Source organism: Kogia breviceps, chromosome 14 (genome assembly GCF_026419965.1).
Source record: "Kogia breviceps isolate mKogBre1 chromosome 14, mKogBre1 haplotype 1, whole genome shotgun sequence".
Taxonomy (NCBI): Eukaryota; Metazoa; Chordata; class Mammalia; order Artiodactyla; family Physeteridae; genus Kogia; species Kogia breviceps.
This window is the reverse complement of record NC_081323.1, coordinates 67,890,793-67,915,356: the sequence shown is the minus strand read 5'-3', so window position 1 is coordinate 67,915,356 and position 24,564 is coordinate 67,890,793. Positions and strand designations below refer to the sequence as shown.

At 42.7% G+C, this 24,564-nt stretch overlaps 2 protein-coding genes across 4 annotated transcripts in view; both read left to right on the top strand.

Moving 5' to 3' along the window:
* Positions 1–11,775, top strand: part of TMC7 (transmembrane channel like 7) — a 54,799-nt gene extending 43,024 nt beyond the window's left edge. Inside the window, exons 13-16 of one of the 2 annotated variants that reach the window (XM_067011743.1) lie at positions 872–1,002; positions 4,736–4,891; positions 7,416–7,494; positions 8,349–11,775. In XM_067011743.1, coding sequence (XP_066867844.1) covers positions 872–1,002; positions 4,736–4,891; positions 7,416–7,494; positions 8,349–8,423 — 441 coding nt within the window. In that variant the 3' untranslated portion in view covers positions 8,424–11,775. The remainder of the gene's footprint in view (positions 1–871; positions 1,003–4,735; positions 4,892–7,415; positions 7,495–8,348) is intronic. The other variant, XM_059038025.2, reaches the window with a different exon arrangement.
* A 2,644-nt stretch (positions 11,776–14,419) lies between these two features.
* COQ7 (coenzyme Q7, hydroxylase) lies at positions 14,420–24,243 on the top strand. Of its 2 annotated transcripts, none has more exons than XM_059038046.2 (6): positions 14,420–14,562; positions 20,371–20,549; positions 21,715–21,829; positions 22,700–22,839; positions 23,518–23,586; positions 24,021–24,243. In XM_059038046.2, exons 1-6 carry the CDS (start codon positions 14,487–14,489, stop codon positions 24,096–24,098), a joined length of 657 nt encoding a protein of 218 aa, XP_058894029.1. In that variant the 5' UTR covers positions 14,420–14,486; the 3' UTR covers positions 24,099–24,243. The 2 variants fall into 2 exon arrangements, with proteins under 2 accessions (XP_058894029.1, XP_058894030.1); XM_059038047.2 differs by lacking the exon at positions 14,420–14,562 and adding an exon at positions 14,720–14,845.
* Positions 24,244–24,564: the final 321 nt, after the last annotated feature.

Below are 24,564 nucleotides of genomic sequence, written 5' to 3'. Positions count from 1 at the left end.
CTGGACTGAGTTCTGACACCCCAGTCGGACTGGCCACCTGCCCCAGACACCCTAACAGGACACCAAGTGTCCCTGGTGCTCAGTGCCCTCGGCTCACAAGATGTTCCAGTTGCTGCAGTCACAGGAGCTTGATGCCCCTTCCCGAGGCTGTAGCTTTCTAGAATATTAAGGAGGAATTGGATGCCTGTTACTGTACCCCTCTCCCCACCCCCACCTGATTTCTCCTTCACGTCTTTTTTCCCTCAATGGAAATATTTATTTTTAATATATAGGAAAAATACATATGCTTGTAAAATTCGAGCAAGTACCTCCTGTTGTGGTGTGTATATATTTAGTACATATTTAAACCCCTGTAGAGAATAAATACTTTTCATATTCTTTCAAATCATCACATTGTACGCTCTTAAGTATCTTACCATTTTATGTGTCAATTATACCTCATAAAGCTAAAAAAAGAAAGAAATTTACAGTAAAATGTTAAAAAATACTTAAAAAAAACTTAAACAAGATCATACAGTACAGCGTTTTGGAATCTACCCTTTTCATTTCACAGTGCCGTGTAGGATATAAAGCTTTTCTAAGGGCTCTGTGGTTTTCCATTGTGTAGATGCACTTGAACCTTTAAGGAACCCCTTGGGTAGCTACTTAGGTTGCTTTCAGTTATTCCCTGTTATTAACATAATAAATATGTTATTTATTTATTATAAATAACCATCTACTTATTTTTTGACCCATTTTTTAAATTTTGGTCTATACTGCTGACTCCTCTAGAAAGATTATACCGATTTACATTCTATAATACATGACTGTGCTCATTTATCCTCAAGGAAGCTGTGCTCTTAATTTTTCCTCTTTCTTCCTCTCCCCTTAGATAAGTCTTCTTTACACCTGCAGACCCTCTCCGAGGCAGTTCAGAGCATCTAATTCTAATTTCTTCTTCCTGTTGGTGTTGCTGATTGGGCTGTGCTTGGCAATAATACCTCTGACAATCAGCATGGCACGGTAAATATGACTTTGTCTTCTAGAACATTCCCTTCTTGACATGTCCGTCTTTTATGTTAAAGGCTTCATTGCATTCTTGATTGGCTTTCCTCACAGTGCTCCACCCGCAGAGGTCAGTAAGTCACTCTTGGCTCCGCCAGGCCCACCTTTGTTTCAGAATCTCCCTCTGGATGCTGGAATATCTTGGGTCACTTCTGAACTTGGGCTTGCAGGGTTCTCACTGTGTTTGAGTGTCATTTGGCTCTATTCTACCCAGATCCTTTTTCCTAGTATCTCTCTTCTGGTCCCCTTTGGGATTGTTTCATTGTTTCTGATTATGAAGGTAATACATGGTCATTGAGAAGACTTGGATTTTCTTCTATTGCCAAGCACTGTGCTAGCTGCTAGGGGTATAAAGACAATTCAGACATGGCACAAGGAATGTAGTGTCTAGTGTGGGATTTGGAAAAAGCAGAAATGCTCAGTCCTGAGGATGGGAAGTTGAGGGTTCAAATCCCAGTGATGCCTCTCCCTAGTGTTCTAACCATTTATACTGGAGGCTGGAAAGAGAGTAAATGATTTAGGTTTTCTGGGCCATATGGTTTCTATAGCAACTATTCAGCTCAACTGTTTATATATCATCTATGTTGCAGCCATAGATGATATATAAACTAACAGGCATGACTGTGTTCCAGTAGAACTTCATTTATAAAAATTAGGCTTGGGATTTCCCTGGTGGTGCAGTGGGTCAGACTGCGCTCCCAATGCAGGGGGCCCAGGTGCAATCCCTGGTCAGGGAACTACCTGATCATCCCACGTGCTTGTCTCAGCTAAGGAGCCCATGTGTGGCAGCAAAGACCGGGTGCAACTAAATACATATTTTAAAAAATAAATAGGCTGTGGGCCAGATTTGGCCTGTGGGCTATAGTTTGCCAACCCTTGACTTACAGTCTCGTGGAATTCCATTTCTTCATCTTTATTTTATTTTATCTTATTTTTTTTCCATTTCTTAATCTTTAAATGAAAAGTCTAGAACTTTGAATTCCTCTCTCAGGTTTTATTATTTTTTAAACTAAATTGAGTCTACATATTTTTATTGTAATAGTGGTATGTTACATATATTGAAAAATTCAAGCAGTACAGAAAAGGGTATAAATTAAAGAGAAAATTTTGCTCCCCATTCTCACCTCTTAGTGCTACTCTAAGAGGTAATAACCACTGTTAACATATTATGAACCCTTCCAGAAGGTTATTATGAAAAATTTTTTTTTTTTTTTTTTTTGCGGTTCGCGGGCCTCTCGCTGTCGTGGCCTCTCCCGTTGCGGAGCACAGGCTCCAGACGCGCAGGCTCAGCGGCCATGGCTCACGGGCCCAGCCGCTCCATGTCATGTGGGATCTTCCCGGACCGGGGCACGAACCCGCGTCCCCTGCATCGGCAGGCGGACTCTCAACCACAGTGCCACCAGGGAAGCCAGAAAAATGTATTTTTTTTTTTTTTTTTTTTTTTTTAGAAAAATGTATTTTTAATGGATATGGAATAATACTGTTGGCAGCTTAATTTTTTTTTTTCAGTTTATATTGTGCCCTTTTCCAGGCCAGCACATAGAGAGCTCTCATTCTTTTAAAGTAATTTTTAGCTTTGATTTTTTTAATAAGAAATACATTCACATGGAACAGAACTCAAAAAGTATAAACGAGTATATGGTGGAAGTTCATTCTCCAATTCTATTTCCTAACTACTTAGTTTCTGTCTAAGACAGTCATATCTGTATGTGTTTGTCTCTCTCTCAGTGGTTCTTTATTCTGTTGTATGAATGGATCATAAATTGTTCATCCATTTCCTTAAACAACATTTAGGTTGTTTCCAGGAATATAGTTTTATCCCTAAAATAGAGCTGCAGTGGAAAACTTCCTACACAGAACTTGATGATAAGAATGTAGGCAATTCTTGTAAGCCTTAATTTAATTTTTTCCATTGTAATTTTATTTTTCCCTACTTTTTATTTTGAAAAATTTTAAATCTATAGAAAAGTTGAAAAAAGCAACAATGAAAATTTATATACCCTTTACCTGGCTGTCCCAGCTGTTAACATTCTGCTACGTTTGTTTTCTCTCTGTATATACATACGTTTTTTGTGTGTGTGATGATGAACCATTTGAAATTAGGTTGTAGGCATCATGACATTTCATTCCTAAATACTTGAACGTGCAGTTCCTAAAAATAAGGACATTCTCCCTTCTATATATTCACAGTAACATTATCACACCTAAGAAAATTAATGCCAATAGCATATTCCTGCCATTTTCAAATTTCTCCAGTCCCAAGATAGTCTTTTATAGCTTTATTTTATTTTATTATTTTATTTTTTTTTTGGTGCTAGGCGGGCCTCTCACTGTTGTGGCCTCTCCCATTGCGGAGCACAGGCTCCGGACGCGCAGGCTCAGCGGCCATGGCTCACGGGCCCAGCCACTCCACGGCACGTGGGATCTTCCCAGACCGGGGCACGAACCCGTGTCCCCTGCATCGGCAGGCGGACTCTCAACCACTGCGCCACCAGGGAAGCCCTATAGCTTTATTTTTTAAATGAAGATCTTTCAAGTTTTACTCATTACTTTTGGTTGCGATGTCTCCCTAGTCTTTGATTCTTCATACAGTTTCCTCACCACTAAATTAAGAGACTGAAGGGCAGACTCCCCACATTCTGGAGTTGTCTGATTGCTTTCTCACAGTGTCATTTAACTTGACCTTCTTCTTTTTTAAATTTCTGGTGCTCAATTTATTGTTGTTCTAAAATATCACCAGAGTGGCTATCTTCAACTAACAGGTTCTTTTTTCTTTTTGAAGTATAGTTGATTTACAATGTTGTGTTAGTTTCAGGTGTACAGCAAAGTGATTCAGCCGTATATGTATGGCTTTTTCTTTTTCACATTCTTTTCCCTTTTAGGTTATTACAAAATATTGAGTATAGTTCCCTGTGCTATACAGTAGGTCCTTGTTGGTTATCTGTTTTATATATAGTAGTATGTATCCCAAACTCCTAATTTATCTCTGCCTCCCGGCCTTCCCCTTTGGTAACCATAAGTTAGTTTTCTGTGTCTGTGGGTCTATTTCTGTTTTGTAAGTAAGTTCATTTGTATCTTTTTTTTTAGATTCCACATATAAGCAATATCATATGATATTTGTCTTTCTCTGTCTGGCTTACTTAGTATGATAATCTCTAGGTCCTTCCATGTTGCTGCAAATGGCATTATTTCATTCTTTTTTACAGCTGAGTAATATTCCATTGTGTTTTGTATGTGTGTGTGTGTATGTGTGTGTGTGTGTGTGTGTGTGTACACACACACACACACACACACACATCTTCCTATCCATTCATCTGTTGATGTATACTTAGATTGCTTCCATGTCCTGGCTACTGTAAATAGTACTGCTATGAACATGGGTGTGCATGTATCTTTTTGAATTAGAGTTTTCTCCAGGTATATGCCAAGAAGTGGGATTGCAGGATCATATGGTAACTCTTATTTTTAAACTTGACCTTCTGTCCTGAATTTCCTATAAACTGGAAGTCAGGTCTAGAGACTTGATGAGATTTCAGGGTAAGCATTTTTGACTGGAATATTCCAGAAGGCCCATGGGGTCGGGCGGATCCTCGTGGGTCACTGTTAACAAAGTTTTGTGGGTACGCAGAGGAGGGATGCTCAGCCTGTGCTGCAGGCCTGGCCCTGAGCCCCGTGCTCTGTGTCCTGGTAGCATCCCTTCCTCCAAAGCCTGTGGGCCCTTCACCAACTTCAACACCACCTGGGAGGTGGTCCCCAAGACGGTGAGCACCTTCCCCAGCTCGCTGCAGTCTCTGGTCCATGGCATCACGTCGGAAGCCTTCGCAGTGCCTTTCTTCATGATCATCTGGTGAGTGAGAACCACCTGGATTCTGCGGGTATTTTCCACTGTGGCTGGTGGGCTCCTCTCCGCTGGAAAATGGAGCTCACCCGCGACTCTTGATATGGTACCAAACCTCTCTGAGCTGCCCTTTCTCTAAGATGTCAAAATAATACCAGTAGTAATTCTTTCAGAGGGTCACTGAGGAGGTTCAGGGAGATCCCACTTGTAATGGGGATCTGTACTTAGCCAGAAGCCTGACTTATAAAATATAACCCAGTAAATGTTGCCTATTATTATATTACTGATTATTCACAAAATTAGTTGTTCTTTGGAAAAGGAACTGATAACTGGGCTGAGAGAAGAGCACCAGACTAGAAGCATGCACTTGAACCTTGGCTTTACCACTTACAAGCTGTGTGGCCTCAGGTCATCACATACCCTCTCTGAGCCTCGATTTCCTCACCTGGAAAATGGGAATAAGAATGGCACATACCTCATAGGGCTGTGAGAAGAAGGACACATGGTGAAGCGCTTAGCAGAGGACCTGGCCTTTAGTGAAGGCTCGGTAAATGACAAGTGTTGGGTGCAGGGGCAACGAGGGTTTTTGTGCAGTGATTCATTTTGAGTGTAATTCTAATCACAAATATCTGTTGAGGACTTACTTTGTACTAGGCATTGTTCTAATTATAGCCCATTCTCATTATTCATAAATTCCGTATTTTTTTTCTGTACTGCAAATGTGCTTACTAGCTAAAGTATTTTTGTAACCCAAAAATCAGTACTAATGGTGGTTTTTTTGGTGATGATTTGTAGACATGTGTAGAGTAGCAAAAAATTTGAGTTGCCTGATGCACAATGTCTCAGTGCATTTGGGCTGCTATAGTGAAATATCATAGACTGGGTGGCTAAACAACAGAAATTTATTTCTTACTGTTCTGGAGGCTGGAAGTCCAAGATCAAAGTGCCAGCATGGTCGGGTGAAGATCCTCTTCCGGCTTACAGACTTCTTGTATTCTCATATGGCAGAAGGGACTAGGTGCTCTCTGGAGTCCCTTTTATAAGGGGACTAATCCCATTTGTGAGGGCTCCTCATGAACTAATCACCTCCCAAAGGCCCCACGTTCTAATACCATCACCTTGGGATTAGGATTTCGCAACATATGAATTTGAGGGGGACACAAATATTCAAACCGTAGCTCAGACTGTAACTTAAGTGTCCTTTTTGTGATCCATTTAGTGCGATGTTTCTTGCATTTTGTGTTTTTGGTTGGTGATTTCACTGTTGATGCGTAGAGCTGAAGTGCCGTCCAGGGTTCCTAAGTGCAAGAAGGCTGGGATGGGGTTTATGAAGAAAATATGTGTGTTAGATAAGCTTCATTCAAGCACATGTCATGGTGCTGTTGGCTGTGAGTTCAGTGGTATTAAATAAGGTGTCTTGAAACAGAAACAGGGTTATGTATCAATAACCTTCTCTCTCAAGAAACGTAAAACACAGTATTGATCAGTTGACAAAGATGTTGTGACCAGGGGCATAAAGGAACCTATTCTGTATTTCCCCTCAGCACACTGGTTCAGTGTTCCTGGAGACTATAGAACAGAAAAGAACTACCACAAATCACTGGAATTGATTGTAGCTTACATGTATTAACTCATGCAATCATCACAATTATCCTACGATATAGATATTAGTAGAGGAAAACCCCACCATAATGCAAGAAAGGGGTTAAAAAATTCATCTGTTAAAGGCAGGATACCTTTGATATTAATAAAATGCAGCCAGTTAGCCTGGAATTGCAAGGATCCCAGAGTCCAGCGGTTCCATCCTAATCGATTCACCCCAGCTGTGGTTTGGCTGGCACCATCTGGTGGTGGTTACCTGATCTGGCTTCCACATCTTTGGGGGTCATTCTTGTCCTTGGCCATGAGGACTTCCAGAAAAGAAGACTGACATCACTGATTCCAGTGACCCTCAGCCCTCTCTGGGGAGACTGGACAGGCAGCCACCTCCCCTGCACAGAAAACGGGAACCAATTGCCAGTTGCTTTTATTCAAAATTGTATTATCTTAGGCTTGTTACCACTGGATTTTCCTCTGTTATCCCCATTTTATAGATGAGGAAACTGAGGCCAGGGAGGTTCCACAATGATCATCCACAGCCAGTTCTTTCTGTGCTGAGCTGACCTTCTGGCCCATGTCCTCCTCTCTCCCCTCTCGTGTGTGTGCAAGGGGAGCATCAGGAGCTTTTAATATTAACTCTAGAGAGCAAGGCAGGAATCAGTCTCTGCTGCCACTGCCAAACAAAACCCCTCTGGCTGTTTCTTTTTTGTTTTTTTCTTTTCTTTTTATTGGAGTATAGTTGATTTACAATGTTGTGTTAGTTGCAGATGTACACCTCTGGTTGTTTCCCATGCCCTCTGCTTGGGAGACATGAGGGTTTTCTTTCTTTTTTACTAACAAAAGTAAAACCATTCCAGGCAAAGTGTGTCGGGTTGTTTTCCAGTGGCCTTGAGATGGTACCAACCCCCTAGTGACCTCTTGCCTTTTGTTGCAGTCTCGTTATGTTCTACCTCATCGCCCTCGCAGGAGCACACAAGCGGGTGGTTGTCCAGCTTCGAGAGCAGCTGTGCCTGGTAAGGAAGCACCGGTCCCAGGGGCAAGGCTGGGACATTTACCCAGGACACTGAAAGGAATGGGAAGCTTTTCCCAGGGAGAAGGTGGGATTTCCCATCACCACTCCCGCAGAACCCTGCCTTCAGGCTCGGCCTCCTCCAGCTCCATTCATTCCCTGACTCATCCGTTCCCTCAACATTTGTATCCTCATACTGTGCTGGGATACACAGGTGAAGAGGAGAGACAGGCTGCTTAGTAGTTAAAGAAAAAAGATAAATTCCAGTTGTGATAACTGGTATGAAGATGATACAGAGAGGTAGTTAGAGGGGCGGGTGGACCGTCTGCTGCTGAGATGGTGGCCACGGAAGGCCTCTTTGGAGGCGGCGACGGTGGAGCTGAGACTCGAATGATGAGAAGGAGCCAATTATGGGAGGTCTTGGGCATGAGAGTAACAGGCAGAGGGTACATCGAGGAGTGAGCCGGGCACTCCTGGGCCCAGGGGGAAGGGCGGTGTGGCTGGAGGGTGCAGGATGATGGGGAGAGGCAAGGCGATGCTAGAGTCACAGCATAGCTGGGGTCACGGCATCACCTGAGGGCTCCGGTGGGAAGTTTGGGTTTAATTCTGAGTGTGATGGGAAGCCATTGGAGGGTGGTAAGTAAAAGCCTGATGTTCATTTTTAAAGGAACAGTTTTACAAGGCCGCTTTGTGGACCAGGGGCTGGGGAGGGAGGAAGAGTGAGAGGCGATTTGGAGGCCATTGCCATGGTCCAGTGGTTATTACCTACCAAGTCTGATAGGTAATTTCTTAGGTCGAAATAATGATATTTGTTTCCAAATATATTGAATGTGCTCTTGAACTTGTCTGTGTTTTTAGGAAAGTCGTGACAAGCGTTATCTAATCCAGAAACTAACAGAAGCCCAGAGGGATATGAGGAACCGGCTAGACTGACGGGGAGATGCTGCAGCGTGCAGTTTGCAGGCTGGCCTGGTGACCTGCCAACCTACACCATCCACCTGAGATTTTAGCAGAAATTTTTAAATATAATTTTCTGGAGTTTGGGCCTTTCCTGAAAGTGGCTCCTTACGTGCAGCTCCAGTGCCTGTGTTTACATAACCCAGCCCCTGTTTAATGCTTTAGGGACTTAGAAAAGTAGGTTTGCCTGAGGCCTAGCAGCTCAGGCTCAACCAAAACACTGAAGCCATTGAAGCTTTTCAGCCAAAATTGCGGAGAGACCATTTTACAAGCATATTTGTATTGTCTTTTAAAGTTAATTGTAGAGGTCATCTATTCATGAGCCTGGGTTAGTTCTTTTGAGCCAGGTTCTGGGGGTTTAGGCTGAGAAGTGTTCCTTGAGAAGTAGTGACTCTCTAGGATGGTTCCGTAGACTTAAAATGGAGACTCGATTTTTTTAAAGTGGAGAAACCCTTGAATTGTGATGTTTGGACCAGATGGTGGGAGCATGAAGAGGATGGTTATGTAATTTCAGCTACATGATAATATGTAATATGAGAATAATATTATAGGAGAGAAAAGCCCTTCCTGCTGTGTGAATAAGCAAGGCCCTGTGTACCCTGGATTGAGCCCTCCAGCGGCAGGATGGCAACCTGGATTTCGTAGCTTCCTGGGCATTTTGCTACAGCTTTGTTACGCAGGGCAAACTGCCTTTAAGGGCCTGGATATCCACAAAACTTCCGTCCCTCTAGCCCTGGGTTTGGAGACTTGGCAGAGTGCTATCAAGATTGAGAGGCAAAGTTTGTCTCTCAGTCTTCCAAAGGCCGTTTCCCTTCCTGCACTGAGGTCTCTGAATGACACTTCATGGTTCGGAGCCAGGCTGGAAAGGACTGTTGAGTCTTTGAGTGTTTTGGCATGTGAGTTGCAGCATCAGACCAGCCTGTGCCAGGGTACCAAACTAGACTGAATGCTGGCGTCTTAAATGTACATATTCATATTTTTAAGGGCTATTGTTTCTCTTGTGCTTAAAATTTTTAATTTTATTTTACAAAAACATGCAGAGTATCTCTTCGGATTTCCGTTACCATAAAAACCGTATGCAATAAATACCTCATCATAAGCTTACCTGAAATTGATAGCTTTAAACCTTTTAATATAAGCCTAGACTATGTAACTGCTTTAATGTAAGCAGTTTTCATTCTAATACCTTCAGAATCTTTTTCAAAGTACTCTAGTTTTGTAACGGACTGTTTGTGCCCTCCTTCTATTGTTTTCCTTCCTTTCAACTGGCTCTAAACCTTTCCTGGAGGTAGCCTGGAATTTAAAGGTGGGTGCAGGTTTTAGAAAGCTGCTGCTGTGAAGACTGTTTCCCACCCTCCCCCCATTATTCAAAAATGATTGATTCCTTGCTCTGAGAAGCAAAACAAGCTCACCATAGTTAACATATTTCTGTATAATTGTCCCTTTGCCAAACAATTTTTTTTCTTCTCTTCTACAGGTAGTATTAACACAAGATTTTTGTGTGTGTGTGGTACGCGGGCCTCTCACTGTTGTGGCCTCTCCCCTCGCAGGGCACAGGCTCTGGACGCGCAGGCTCAGCGGCCATGGCTCACGGGCCCAGCCACTCCGCGGCATGTGGGATCTTCCCGGACCGGGGCACGAACCCATGTACCCTGCATCAGCAGGCGGATTCCCTTGCCACCAGGGAAGCCTGTACACACAAGATATTTTTATACCTATAAAACTGATGAGCTTTTCAAGCTTTTCTTATCTTGTTAAGGTTTATGAATTTTTAAGTCTAATAACTAGTATCATGGAATTTTGAGCAAACGAAAGTTCAGTCCATCCTCACTTTTAAAAAATTCTAAATTGTTGGCATTTTTGCCTAGAGAATTTATATGTATAACATTCTTGCCTTCACCATGCTTCTGAGAACAGTCAAGTTTTCTGTGGTGTGTGTGTGTGTGATGGAAGCTCTGTTTTCTTTCCCTATTATTATACTGAAATATGCTAATAATATTCATTTTAGTTAAATGCTGCTAATTTGCATACTTCTTACTTGAATGTTTTTATATATTTTGATAACTTTAATAACTGCAGGTGATGCCTGTATAATTGTTAAAGTGCAGCTCTCGCTAACAAATGTGCATTACAACTACTGATTAAACTATGTCTTGAAGGTTTTAAAATGTGATTGTGTGTATTTGAATTCTTGGAGGCGTCTTGTTAGCAGTCAAGTGATCATGAAAGCTGTAACAGTTTGTAAAGTTGCTCTTTACCTTTTCCTAGAATCAGAGAGAAGAAAGAAGTGCTTAATTGTAGAAAATCATCAAATGAGTGCTTTTAAGACTTGCTTTTAAGCCAAGGAGGGATGTGTGTGTGTGTGTGTGTGTTTTAAACTTAAAAGACATAAAGTTATTTCAGGACTCCCCATCCCACCTCCCAGAGGGAAACACTGCTAATAATGCTTATTTTATTCTCCCAGAAAATTATATATTCAAACAGATATGTGTCTGTAGTTGTATGTGTGATATTTATTTATTTATGAGCTTTTCCATTTTTTCTCCTTACTAACATCTTGAAGATCTTTATATGGAGAGTAGCTACTCATTCTTTTTAATGACTACATGGTATTCTTCCATTGTGTCAGCGTATACTTTCATAACCATTCACCAGTGCTGGATACTTAGTTTTCAGTCGCTACCCCGGACCCCACACACACCTCATTACAAGTACTCGGAGCTGGAATTTTGAAAGTCCATGCAAACATTTCTCTTTTCTCTGTTCTATCCCATTGGCTTCAGGTTCTTGTTATTTATCAAGATGGCCTTGCACTTTCTTACAATCACAAAATACTCTATTTCCAGCAAAGAGAAGAATCCAGTTTGGCAAGTCTTTAGTCTGCATTAACTCTTAAGTTAGCAAAGTAAATTCCTGCAGTTACATATCTGATTGTAGATACCCACTTGAGTAAGTGTTGGAGAAGAAAGGAATTAATTTCCTGGGATGGCACTGCAAGGTCTGATCCCTAGGAAGATAGAACTTCTGAATGTGTCTTCTTTATATAGGATGTTGCTTTATTAGTAAATTCCATTTGGTGTATTGTCTTTCCAATGCATGGGATGTGCTTCGGACATAGAATGGCTTTGTACTTGCTTAATTGTGTAATTTTGTACAGGTGTCTTTACCACTGTGAGATAAAGATCCCTTATCTTTAAAATGGAAAAATAATATAGACATTCACTTCTATTTTTGAGGATTGAATTAGGGAATAATAAGCCTTTATGAAATTTTGTATTCTCATTACAAAAATACTTATTATAGAAAATAAAGGGAACATTGAAAGCTGCAGAGAAAAAAAGGTAAACATCATGTATGAGCAATATTTGTGGACATCCACTGTTAATCTCGACAAATTCCCTTTAAGGTAGAAAGAACAGAGTGAGGGAGGGAGGATGAAAAGAAGAGAAGGAAAAAAAATTGGTATTCTCATTTCTTTTTCGTAAGTGTTTTCTCATTTTATCCAAAGTTCTTTTTTTTTTTTTTTTTTTTTTTTTTGCGGTACGCGGGCCTCTCACTGTTGTGGTCTCTCCTGTTGTGGAGCACAGGCTCCAGAGGCGCAGGCTCAGCGGCCATGGCTCACGGGCCCAGCCGCTCTGCGGCATTTGGGATCTTCTTGGACCGGGGCACGAACCTGTGTCCTCTGCATCGGCAGGCAGACTCTCAACCACTGTGCCACCAGCGAAGCCCCCAAGTTCTTTATAAGCATTTCAGTAGGTTACATAACATCATACAGATGGATCACAATTTTTTTTTGTTTTAAGTTTTTGGTAGCACCCCACGGCCATGTGGGATCTTAGTTCCCCGACCAGGGATCCACCCCCACCTCCTGCACTGGAAGGCAGAGTCTTAGCACTGGACCGCCGGGGAAGTTCCCACAATTTTTTTTAACATTCCCTTGCTGCTTAACATTTTGTTTCAAATGTCCCTGATAATAAATGAGACACACTGGGCTTCCCTGGTGGCGCAGTGGTTGAGAATCCGCCTGCCGATGCAGGGGACACGGTTCGTAACCCCGGTCCGGGAAGATCCCACATGCTGCCGAGTGGTTGGGCCCGTTGAGCCATGGCCGCTGAGCCTGCGCGTCCGGAGCCTGTGCTCCGCGACAGGAGAGGCCGCAACAGTGAGAGGCCCGCGTATCGCCAAAAAAAAAAAAAAAGAGAGACACACAAATCTTTGTCAATATTTTTTCGTTTTTTTTTTTTTTTTTGAGACAGAGACCTGGAAATGGGATTACAGCCAAGATTTTAAGGCTTTTGAGAGCTAGATTTACACTCAGTTCCTTAAAAAACTGAAAATAGAACTACCATATGACCTAGCAATCCCACTATTGAGCATGTACCCTGAGAAAACCATAAATCCAAAAGAGTCATGTACCACAATGTTCACTGCAGCACTATTTACAATAGCCAGGACATGGAAGTAATCTAAATGTCCATCAACAGATGAATGGATAAAGATGTGGCACATATATTACTCAGCCTTAAAAAGAAACAAAATTGAGTTATTTGTAGTGAGGTAGATGGACCTAGAGTCTGTCATACAGAGTGAAGTAAGTTAGAAAGAAAAACAAATACCGTATGCTAACGCATATGTATGGAATTTTTAAAATGGTAATGATGAACCTAGTGGCAGGGCAGGAATAAAGACGCAGACATAGAGAATGGACTTGAGGACGGGGGGCTGGGGGAGGGGGAAGCTGGGATGAAGTGAGAGTAGCGTCGACACATACACTTACAGACATAAGATAGCTAGTGGGAAGCAGCCGCATAGCACAGGGACATCAGCTCAGTGCTTTGCGACGACCTAGAGGGGTGGAATAGGGAAGGTGGGAGGGAGGGGATATGGGGATTATATGTATGCACATGGCTGATTCACTTTGTTTTACAACAGAAACTAACACAGCATTGTGAAACAATTATACTCCAATAAAGAAGTATATATATATATATACATATATATGTATAAAGATGTATAATCCAAGGGTGTAAAGTAAAAAATGAAAGCCCCCTTCTCACTATCCCAAGCCCTTGAAGTTACCATTATTAAACGTTTTGCTCTACAGCCTTTCAGGTATGCACTTTTGATTTTTTGCCCTCATATACATTACACATTCGAAAAATTATTTCTGTTCCATAGAACCCTAGAAGTAGGATTGTTGTTATCAGTGGATATGCATTTTTTAAAGTGTCCAAATTTTTTTTCTTAAGACTTTTTTTTTACAGCCGTTTTAGGTTCACAGCAAAATTGAGGAAGGTACAGAGATTTCCCATATACTGCCTGCCTCCACACATGCATCGACTCCCCCACCAGAGCGATCCATTTGTTACGATTGATGAGTGTACATTGACAGATTAGATATAGACTTAAAAGTAAGAAATATGTTGCTAAATCTTCCTTTCCCAACCCTCCCCTTAAGAAACCAATTTGCGCCAATGTACGTTCTCACTAACAGTAAAGTGGAAATAATAATAGCAATAATAAATGTTCTCTGTAGAAAAACTAAAAATAGAGAAAAGGAGTAGGAAGAAATTTCGTATGTCAACCCCAATACCTAGAGATAACACTAATGACCATGTGGTGAATTTCAGAATGTAATTTCTACTATTTTAAAGTGGTTACAAATAGAGAAAAATCTCCTATATTGGTAAAGCATAAAATACAATGGCTATGCCAGTAAACAATTCCTTCATGGTCCTCTTTCCCAGGAACTGGGGTGAGTAATCTTTACCCCGTCGGGATCTTTGAAAGAACAATATAGCATTCTCATCTCCATGGCAACCCTTTACCCGGTCGGTCTCCTGAGTGATTGATAGTGATCCCATCCAATAGATTCTTTTTATTTGACGTTTCCAACCAATCGAGTGGAAGCAGGTGGCCCAGGGCGTTTCCACCGAGGCAAGAGCGGGTCTTATCTGCCTTACGTCGGCCGTGCGTCATCAGTCTGCGCCGAGGGCACGTTTGCTCCGTTCAAGGAGTGGTTCCTCTGTTGCCGCGGCAATGAGCTGCGCCCGGGCCGCGGTGGCGGCTTGCTGTCTGTGGCAGCTGCGCAAGGACGCCCCGAGGTCTCTCTCAGGTAAAGGGGGAACATGACCGTGGCCCTGCCCCGTGCCCGCGAGCCAGGGAATTTTCTCCTAATGCTTGGGTCGGAGAGGTCACGGGGGAGACGTTCATACGTCACAGGGCTGCGACGGAGCGCGACTGAGCGGCTGGAAAAGCGGGGCTAGGCCAGTAGTGCGCCGCGGGTCCGCCGAGCGGGAAGTGGGGTGGTTTAACGCAGTAACTGTCGGGAGCGGCGGTTCCGGGTCGGTGCATTGGGGATGACCTAATTGCACACCTGTTACGTGACGTCACTGCAGGTGTGGTCGGCGTTCCGGACTGAGGACAGTTGGCGACCTTAAAAGTTTAGTGTCCCGGGGGTGGGGGGTGTCCTCCTCGTAGCCTTTGCTCAGGGCCTCGTAGGTAGTCCTATGACCAGCAGCGTCCGCTTACCCCCGACACCTCCACCCCTCACCCCGGAGCTTGTTAGAAACGCGGATTCTCAGGTCCATCCCCTGACCTACTGGATCGCTATGCCAGTATTTTAACAAGACCTTCGAATGATTCGTGTGCATTTGCAAGTTGGAGAGGCACCAGGGTATTGGAAAGAGCATCGAATTGGGAGTAGGGAGACTTGGGCTTGGATCCTGGCTCCTCCTTTCCGCATTTCATCCGAGCTGCCTCAGAAAATTGTGAGGTCATTTTCTCAAAGTTGTATCATTCGTGTACCACCTTCACGACTTTTGCCTTATAGCAATACCACTTGTATTTTGATTACTAAAGGTTTTTTTCCCCTAAACCGTGCCCCCTTTTTAAAATTAAGTAATTTCACGGAAAACTGGATCCTTATGGTAAACGGAAAACCAGTATCGCCTGTCCCAAGAAAAGTAATAAAAAATAAATACGCTGAAAACAAGAAGTTATTGTACTAGATACTGTTGCCTACCAAGGCTTAAACCCAAGATCATCTTTCTTTATGGTAAGAAAGGGAGGTTAGCAAGTGTTAGGAAGATGTTTAAGATGTGTCAGCTGTAAACTGAGACCATCTCCTTGATGAAGACAAAAAAATTGGAAGAGAATAACTCTTGCTAAAAAACATGGGTGTTATTTAATGCATGTTCATAGCCACTTAAGGTCTTCCCATAAACCACATGAAATCTAGGTACCACCATAGGTATGTGTTTCACATTTGGGGAAAACATGAATATAAAATGATGCATTTGAGAGCTTCTAGCACTGGGCCTCAATTTTATTATTTCTCAGTTTTATTTTAAAGTGTGTGATAGGGCTTCACTGGTGGCGCAGTGGTTGAGAATCCGCCTGCCGATGCAGGGAACACGGGTTCGTGCCCCGGTCCGGGAAGATCCCACATGCCGCAGAGCGGCTGGGCCCGTGAGCCATGGCCGCTGGGCCTGCGCGTCCGGAGCCTGTGCTCCGCAACGGAAGACGCCACAACAGTGAGAGGCCCGCGTGCCACAAAAATAAATAAATAAATAAAGTGTGTGACAATGCAGGCAAAACTCGGAGGACTGTTGAACATGCTTTTTAATGCTCCTTAGTTGAGCCAATACCAGAATAAGAAACATTCTTTTTCATTTAAAGAGTTACTTTGCTTCCTGTATCTCAATTTACCTTCATGATAACTCAGTAAAAAAGGTTTATTATTGCATGTTTTCCCTTGAAAAGGAAATAACCTGATCATTCCCAATTTTATATGTAAGAAATGGCAGTTCTGAATTGTCTAAGGTCTGTGTTAGAGACAGGATACGTGTTTTCTGGCTCTAGCTCTGTGCCCCATCTGTGATCCATACTGTACTTTTTTTTTTCCTTTTCCATTATGGTTTATTACAGGATATTGAATATAGTTCCTTGTGCTATATAGTAGGACCTTGTTGTTTATTTTATATATAGTAGTTTGTATCTGCTAATCCCAAACTCCTAATTTATCCCTCCCCCACCCCATTTCTCCTTTGGTCACCATAAGTTTGTTTTCTATATCTGTGAGTCTGTTTCTTAAATAAGTTCATTTGTTAATTTCTTAATAATTTCCCATTTTAGATTCCACATATAAGTGATATCATATGGTATTTGTCTTTCTCTGTCTTACATCACTTAGTATGATAATCTCTAGGTCCATCCATGTTGCTACAAATGGTATTATTTCACTCTTTTTTTATGGCTGAAGAGTATTCCTGTGTGTGTGTGTGTGTGTGTGTGTGTGTGTGTGTGTGTGTAGGTAGATAGACCACATCTTCTTTATCCATTCATATGTCAATGGGCATTTAGGTTGCTTCCATATCTTGGCTATTGTAAATAGTGCTGCTGTGAACATTGGGGTGCATGTATCTTTTCGAATTAGAGTTTTGTCTGGATATATGCCCAGGAGTGGGATTGCTGGATCATATGGCAACTCTGTTTTTAGTTTTTTGAGGAACCTCCATATTGTTCTCCATAGTGGCTGCACCAGTTTACATTCCCACCAACAGTGTAGGAGGGTTCCCTTTTCTCCACACCCTCTCCAGCATTTGTTATTTGTAGACTTTTTAATGACCATTCTGACAGGTGTAAGGTGGTACCTCATTGTAGTTTTGATTTGCATTTTTCTAATTAGCAATGTTGAGCATCTTTTCATGTGTCTGTTGGCCATCTGTTTGTCTTCTTTGGAGAAATGTCTGTTTAAGTCTTCCGCCCATTTTTTGATTGGGTTGTTTGTTTTTTTGTTATTGAGCTGTATGAGCTGTTTGTGTATTTTGGAAATTAAGACCTTATTGTTTGCATCATTTGCAAATATTTTCTCCCAGTCCACAGGTTGTCTTTTCACTTTGTTTATGGTTTCCTTTGCTGTGCAATAGCTTATAAGTTTGATTAGGTCCCATTGTTTATTTTTGTTTTTATTTCTATTGCCTTGGGAGACTGACCTAAGAAAACATTGGTGTGATTTATGTCTGAGAATGTTTTGCCTGTGTTCTCTTCTAGGAGTTTTATGGTGTCATGTCTTAATATGTAAGTTTTTAAGCCAGTTTGAGTTGGTTTTTGTGTATGGTGTGAGGGTGTGTTCTAACTGCATTGATTTACATTTGGCTGTCCAGCTTTCCCAACACCACTTGCTGAAGAGACTGTCTTTTCTCCATTGTATATTAATTGGCAAAGATTAATTGGCCATAGGTGAGTGGGTTTATTTCTGGGCTCTTTATTCCATTGGTCCATATGTCTGTTTTTGTGCTGATACCACACTGTTTTGATTACTGTAGCCTTGTAATATTGTCTGAAGTCTGGGAGGGTTATGCCACCAGCTTTGTTCTTTTTCTTCCTCAGGATTGCTTTGGCAATTCTGGGTCATTTATGGTTCCATATAAATTTTAGGATTATTCGTTCTAGTTCTGTGAAAATTGTCATGGGTAATTTGATAGGGATCACATTAAGTTTGTAGATTGTTCTGGGTAGTTTGGCCATTTAAATAATATTAATTTTTCCAATCCAAGAGTATCCATCCCATACTTTTTTTTTTTTTTTTTTGCCGTATTCGGGCGTCTCACTGTTGTGGCCTCTCCCGTTGCGGAGCACAGGCTCCGGACGCGCAGGCTCAGAGGCCATGGCTCACAGGCCCAGCCGCTCCGTGGCATGTGGGATCTTCCCGGACCGGGGCACGAACCCGTGTCCCCTGCATCGGCAGGCGGACTCGCAACCACTGCGCCACCAGGGAAGCCCCATCCCATACTTTTTAAAGAGACCTTGCAGAGATTATGAAAAGATAGACATAGCAAATATTACAATACCCCACCCTCCACACATACTCCCAAAAAGCATTTATTAGGTGCCTGAATCTGGAAGGGTGTTGCAGTGCTAGGGAAAATTCAAGTATGTTTTTAATAGAAATATAACTCTACCCATCAGAAGTCAGCTGTGTGTTTGAACTCACCCTCATCCTATGCACTCAGCCCCTTGCTATTTCTCAGTAAGTGGTTTCTTAAAAATGAGTATTGAGGGATTTCCCAGTGGTCCAATGGTTAGGACTTGGCGCTTTCACTGCCGAGGGCCTGGGTTTAATCCCTGGTCGGGGAACTAAGATCCCACAAGCCATGGGGAGTGGCCAAAAAAAAAAGAGTATTGAGTTGTCTTTGAAGTTCTTTCCCATTAACACATTTCTGGATGGGATTAACAAAATAAAAGAACAAGCAAACAAGATTACTTTAAAAAATAGAGTCATCTCATCGTTTTCAATTTTAATTGGGCCCCATCTTTCTATAAGGAGGCCAGACCGATGGAAGCACCAGTCCTTGGACTTGGAGGCAAAAACTTGAGACAGGTTACCTTGACTTTGTCAAATGTCTCAAATTGTTCTCCGCATAAAAACATGGCCACAGACCACAGTGACCCACTGTCTGATAGCACAGATCTGACTGAGTGGTACCTTACACCTGGCAGAACTTGGACTCCATCCAGTTTCTTGAGTCAAATATGCTCAGTGAGATGGAGCAGGTTATATGTGGAAGACTGGATCACAGCTGGGTCACCATGCTTCGGACCCCAAATATCCACTGCTCTTTTGTTCAGAGTTAGTCATTTAAAATCCCCTGCCTGAAAAGTTCAAATGCAGAACCCCCTCAAATTTCATCAGGCCTACCCAGTCACTGTGTCCAAAGCACTCAAGGAGGCCCCCCCCACCCCCACCCCGTACGCGGGCCTGTCACTGCTGTGGCTCCGGACGCGCAGGGCTCAGCGGCTCACGGCCCCGGCCGCTCTGCGGCATGTGGGATCTTCCCAGACCCGGGAACAAACCCCTGTCGCCTGCATCAGCAGGCGGACTCTCAACCACTGCGCCACCAGGGAAGCCCTCAAGCCTTTTTTAATGGAAAAACAAACAAACTATAGCTGTATCCAAAATGAAACTTTCTGCACATTGTGTGGGTGTTCAAGTTAAATGAAAAGAAGTATCTATTAAACACAGTAGTCATACATAAGAGCCTTGAAACACATCTCAAGACGATATCAATACAGGTCAAAGTTCACATTCCAAACTAAATGGTCTCTCTGAGTCTCTATTTCCATATCTACAAAATGAGTTGATAACACCTTATACATCTAAACATGTTACAAACTCTTCTCTTAGGGGAGAGAACTTTGGGAATGCCCTATTGTAAGCCTCAGAGATTACAGTCAAGGTGTTACTGTTTGGAGATTTTTTTAAAAGACAAAATCTAATCTATCTTGAAGAATTTACATTTTGAAAGCAAGAAGAGTTCAGTTGAATTAAGTACCATAATGAAATGAAACCTAAGCTCTAAGGCTAAATTCTCAAAGTCAGATGCCCACGGTTGCAGATATTTTTAAGAGAAATTAAATCTATGGTTCGTAACCTTGGCTGCAGAGAGGATTTGTGCACAGAACTTTTAAAAAACATCAGTGTCCCCCTCCCAGAGATCAACTGGGGAGGAGCATCCATGCTTCTGAGAGCTCCCTAGGGGTTCTGTGCAGCCCGGGTTGGGAAGGGAGCAGGGCGGGATGAGTGGGTGAACTGGAGAACCATGCCCATCTAGAGGCAGCTACCATGTTAACTGCCTGGTGAGAAGACAGGATTGGTATTTCTAGATCATTATACACTTCGATTGAAGCCAGAGTCCAGATCTTTAGTTAACATCTTCTATGTTTTAAATACTGGTAACTAATTTACTCTAAAAAACAAAACAAAAACCATTGCAGGTGAAACAGAATACACCTGTGGGCGTACCCAACCTCTGGGGAGCTTATTTGTGACCTTTGCTCTAAGGTGCCTCTTTCTTCTGTCTATGAAGGAAGCATCTCAGTTTTACCCGAGAGTAATGGAGAATAAACACTTGCATTGCAGCTTATGGAAGAAGAATCAGTGTCAGATTTTGCAGTTCGGGAATGACCTTAGACAATATCAGTCGTGCAGCTGTGGATCGAATAATCCGGGTGGATCATGCAGGTGAATATGGAGCGAACCGCATCTACGCAGGGCAGATGGCCGTCCTGGGTCGATCGAGCATCGGGCCAGTCATTCAGGTGGGCGCCTCTTTATCTCTGAGCAATGAATCACATTGGGTCATGCCTTCTCAAGGGAGATACTGTTGTCCCCAGGCAAGCAAGAATTGGTTGTGCGGGTGGGGGTGGAGGAGTAAAAAGCATATTATTCTTTTTTTATCAAGCACATACATTTAGTACATAAACACATACAGTATATCTGTAGTATTAAAATGTCTTGGTGGGGGGAGGCGCGGGCAGTAAAAAAGGGCTGAGAGTCATAGCGTTAAGTAAAAGCGCCAGTTGTGAGACGCTGTGGTCCCGCCCATAGTGGAGGCCAGTGGAGATATTTTATATTTTATACTGAGAGGCAGACAGATGGGCCTGCGCTTTATAGTCACACAGACCAAGGTTCACATTCCAGCTCTCTCCGGGTGTGACCTGGGGGAAGTCATATGACCTCTCCATTTCTGTATCTTCAAAATGAGCTGATAACACCTCATTAGGTTTTGGTGAAGAATAAATGAGCTGGTGTAGAGCAGCTAATACCATGCCTGGCATGTAATAGACACTTAGCACATGTTAAATTGCCTGCTCTGAGCCCTTGGGCAAATTACTTAACCTCTCTGTGCCTCACTTTCTTCATCTGTAAAATGAGGATAATAATAGTTTGTCTTCACAAAGCAGTTGTGCAGATTAGGTTAATTACGTATGTAAAGCTATTTGACAGTACTTGGCTATAGGACATACTCTTTTAAGTGTTAGCTCTTACAGTCATTCTCCCTTTTTTCTTTTATGTAAATGATACATTTCTGGCTGTCTGAGAGGAACTTATATAAAAGGTAATATTCTGCCCTTCTAATTTTGAAATGGGCTAAACATCTCATTTATTTGGGGTGTGCACTCTTGTCCTTGAATAGGAGCATTGTGGGTCTGGGGAGCTTCTTCTGGCATCGTGGTTCGGGATCCACTTGTCTGGAATTAAGATAACAGATGCTTCTCTTGGTTTGCTGTCACTCTCTTCTCCGTAGTCTGATGTTTAGGGTTTTTCTTCGATGATTCAAGGGGAATGGGAGATATAGCAGTTCTCATCCTTTTCTCCGTTTTGCTTCCTTTACCCCACATGGACAGGGCATAAGTTTCCTTGGTATATAGCAGGCGGTCTCTGTGGAATGCTTGCATGTCTTTGTTTTTATGTTTCTTACAGAAAATGTGGGATCAAGAAAAGGACCATTTGAAAAAGTTCAATGAGTTGATGGTCGCATTCAGGGTGCGGCCAACCATTCTGATGCCCTTTTGGAATGTGATGGGCTTTGCACTGGGTATGTGTCTGTCCAGAAGAGCCTGTGTGAGCTTAGGGATCTGGGATGATTGAATCGTTAAATAACCACTTCTACAATTCTTGCTGTGTCCTCTTACAACCTTTTAATTTACTTAATATTTTTCTGAAGTTAAATTGACTTTTTTTTTGCTTACATTTATTTAAGATAGAATCTTAAAATCAGTACCTTTATAAATAGAAGGTACAGTGAAAATAAATACAACAGAGAGGAAAAAAGCTAGAGCAATTCAGTTGTAGCCGGATGATGTTCCCCGATGAAGGTTCTAAACCTGAGATCTGCTCACTCTTAGAAAGGGAGAGTCAGGGAATTCCCTGGCGGTCCAGTGATTAGGACTCGGCGCTTTCACTGCCTGGGTTCAATCCCTGGTCGGGGGACTAAGATCCCGCAAGCCACGAGGCACGGCCAAAAAAAGAAGGGTGGCGAGGGGAATCAGTGGTATAGAGGAGCCCAAAACACACTCACCCTCAGTGAAGACTCGGTCCTGCCATAATCGGAAGGTTAGAAAAAGCATTGAAAAAAGAACATTCTTACTATGTGATTCAGGGTTTAACAGTGTGATCTGGTGCCACCTAAAACCATGGTTTTCAAGGGTGGCAAGTTGCTCCTGAGGATGCTGGGCAACATCTGAAGACATTTTTGGTTGTCACAACCGGGGATGCCACTGGCACCTGGTGGGTAAAGGCCAGGGATGCTGCTAAACGGCCCGCAGTGTTCAGGACATTCCCCCACAGCAAGGAGTTATCCAGCCCCAGAGTCCAGGGTGCCAAGGTGACAAACCCCGAGCTCAGCTGATCTCCATCCCCAGTGGTATCAGCCCCATCCTTTGCCTTCTGGATCCGACAATTCCAGGTGCGGGAACTGCCCTGCTTGGGAAGGAGGGCGCAATGGCCTGCACAGTTGCCGTGGAAGAGTCCATAGCACACCACTACAACAACCAGATCAGGATGCTGATGGAGAAGGAGCCTGAAAAATATGAAGAGCTTCTTCAGGTATTTGACTGTGCTCTGGAAGGGGCTGCTAGGTGGGGAAGGGCACATAGGCAGTTTGGGAAGAGGAACAAAATAGAGTGTTAGGGAATAGCTATGCCTCAGAAACCTAGGGCAGCACCTCATTTTAAAAGCAAGCAAACTGAGGCAGCTGAAGCCGTGTGCCCTGTCACGTGCTTGGGCAGAGCTAGGACTGAAACCCGTGTTTCCTGAGCCCAGACCTGTATTCTCTCTGCTTGAGGATCATTGATAGATTCTGAGCAAATGCCATGAGTACAAACCCTTCAGATTAAATAAATGAATATCCTCAGAATAATAAATAAATAAATAAATATCCTCAGAAAGTTTCTACAGCAAATAAGGGAACTGTTTAATTTTTTTTGAAGCTAAGTCAGTGGCCAACCACCTGTTTCTGTAACTAAAGTTTTGTTGGAACACAGCTGCACCCATCTGTCTACATGTCCGTGGTTGTTGTCCCCTCTACGATGGAAGAGTTGAGTTGTTGGGACAGGGACCTTACAGCCCAGCCCCAAAAGCTTGAAGTACTGACTCTGGCCCTTTGTAGGAAAAGTTTGCCTACTTGTGTCTTAGATGATACTGTGAGGCTTTAGCCTCCAAAATAAGTCAGAACAGCAGGGAGCTGGTAGGCTGACTTGCTTCCATTTCTTTTTCCTTAATCAGGTGATAAGGAAATTTCGGGATGAAGAGCTTGAGCACCATGACATAGGCCTCGAACATGACGCAGAACTGGTGGGGACCCCCCTTTACTGTTTGCTTGTGGTGGCACCTGATTTGGAAGGATGGGGGATGGGAAGGTTTCTGTTCCCAGAAAGATACAAAGTGGCTGTCAGGCAAAGAGAACCAATACATTGCTTGACAGAAAGCCAGCAAATGCCTTGCTCCCAACTGGGAATCTTATTTCTTGCTTCTCTTCCTTATCCTTTTACCCAGCACTTCCTCCCTTTCGGGTGAGAAACCGGTTGGGTCAAACGTTTTGGCTGCAGCAGAGGCATTCCAATCTTTTGAATAGGCTTTTTTTCCCCCCAATTAAAATAAATTGTTTCTTAGATCTTATTACTTATCCAGAGAAGTCCCAACCCTGCCATGCCAGGCCTGTACCTTACAACTGAAGGTGAACGTAGAGCAGGTTTCTTTGGTTTGCTTATTGTTGTTGTTTTTAACAGGCTCCAGCGTACGCTGTTCTGAAGAGAGTTATCCAGGCTGGATGCAGCGTGGCAATATATTTATCAGAAAGACTGTAAAGTATGTCCACTTTTCCTTGTGTATAAACGATGATAGTAATTTAACAAGTGACAATGGCAGAAAAGGAAACGTACAGTTACCGTTCTGTGAATTTGTTAATAAACTGAGAGAGGTTTTTTTGTTAATAAAATTCTCCAGTGTTGATTTTTCTCTGTGCTGCTTTATGGCCATAAGGCTGACAGTTCACCAGGTGCGTTTAGATTACAGCAAATGAAGCTGGTCCTTGTTTGGTCTGTAGTTAATTTTTTCCTAAAGCATTAAGAATGAATCATTAAGAAAGTAACAGAAATCTTCAAGAGAAAAAAAAATGAGTTTACTGGTAACACAAGGTAATTTAAAACACGATGATGTTTAAGATTGACCAAGCAAGACTGCTGAGCCCATCAGGTATGCGGAAGACTGACTGACATTGTTTTTATTGTGAATTGTGGGTTTAGGGCAGGTTACTTCCATCAGAGAATATAC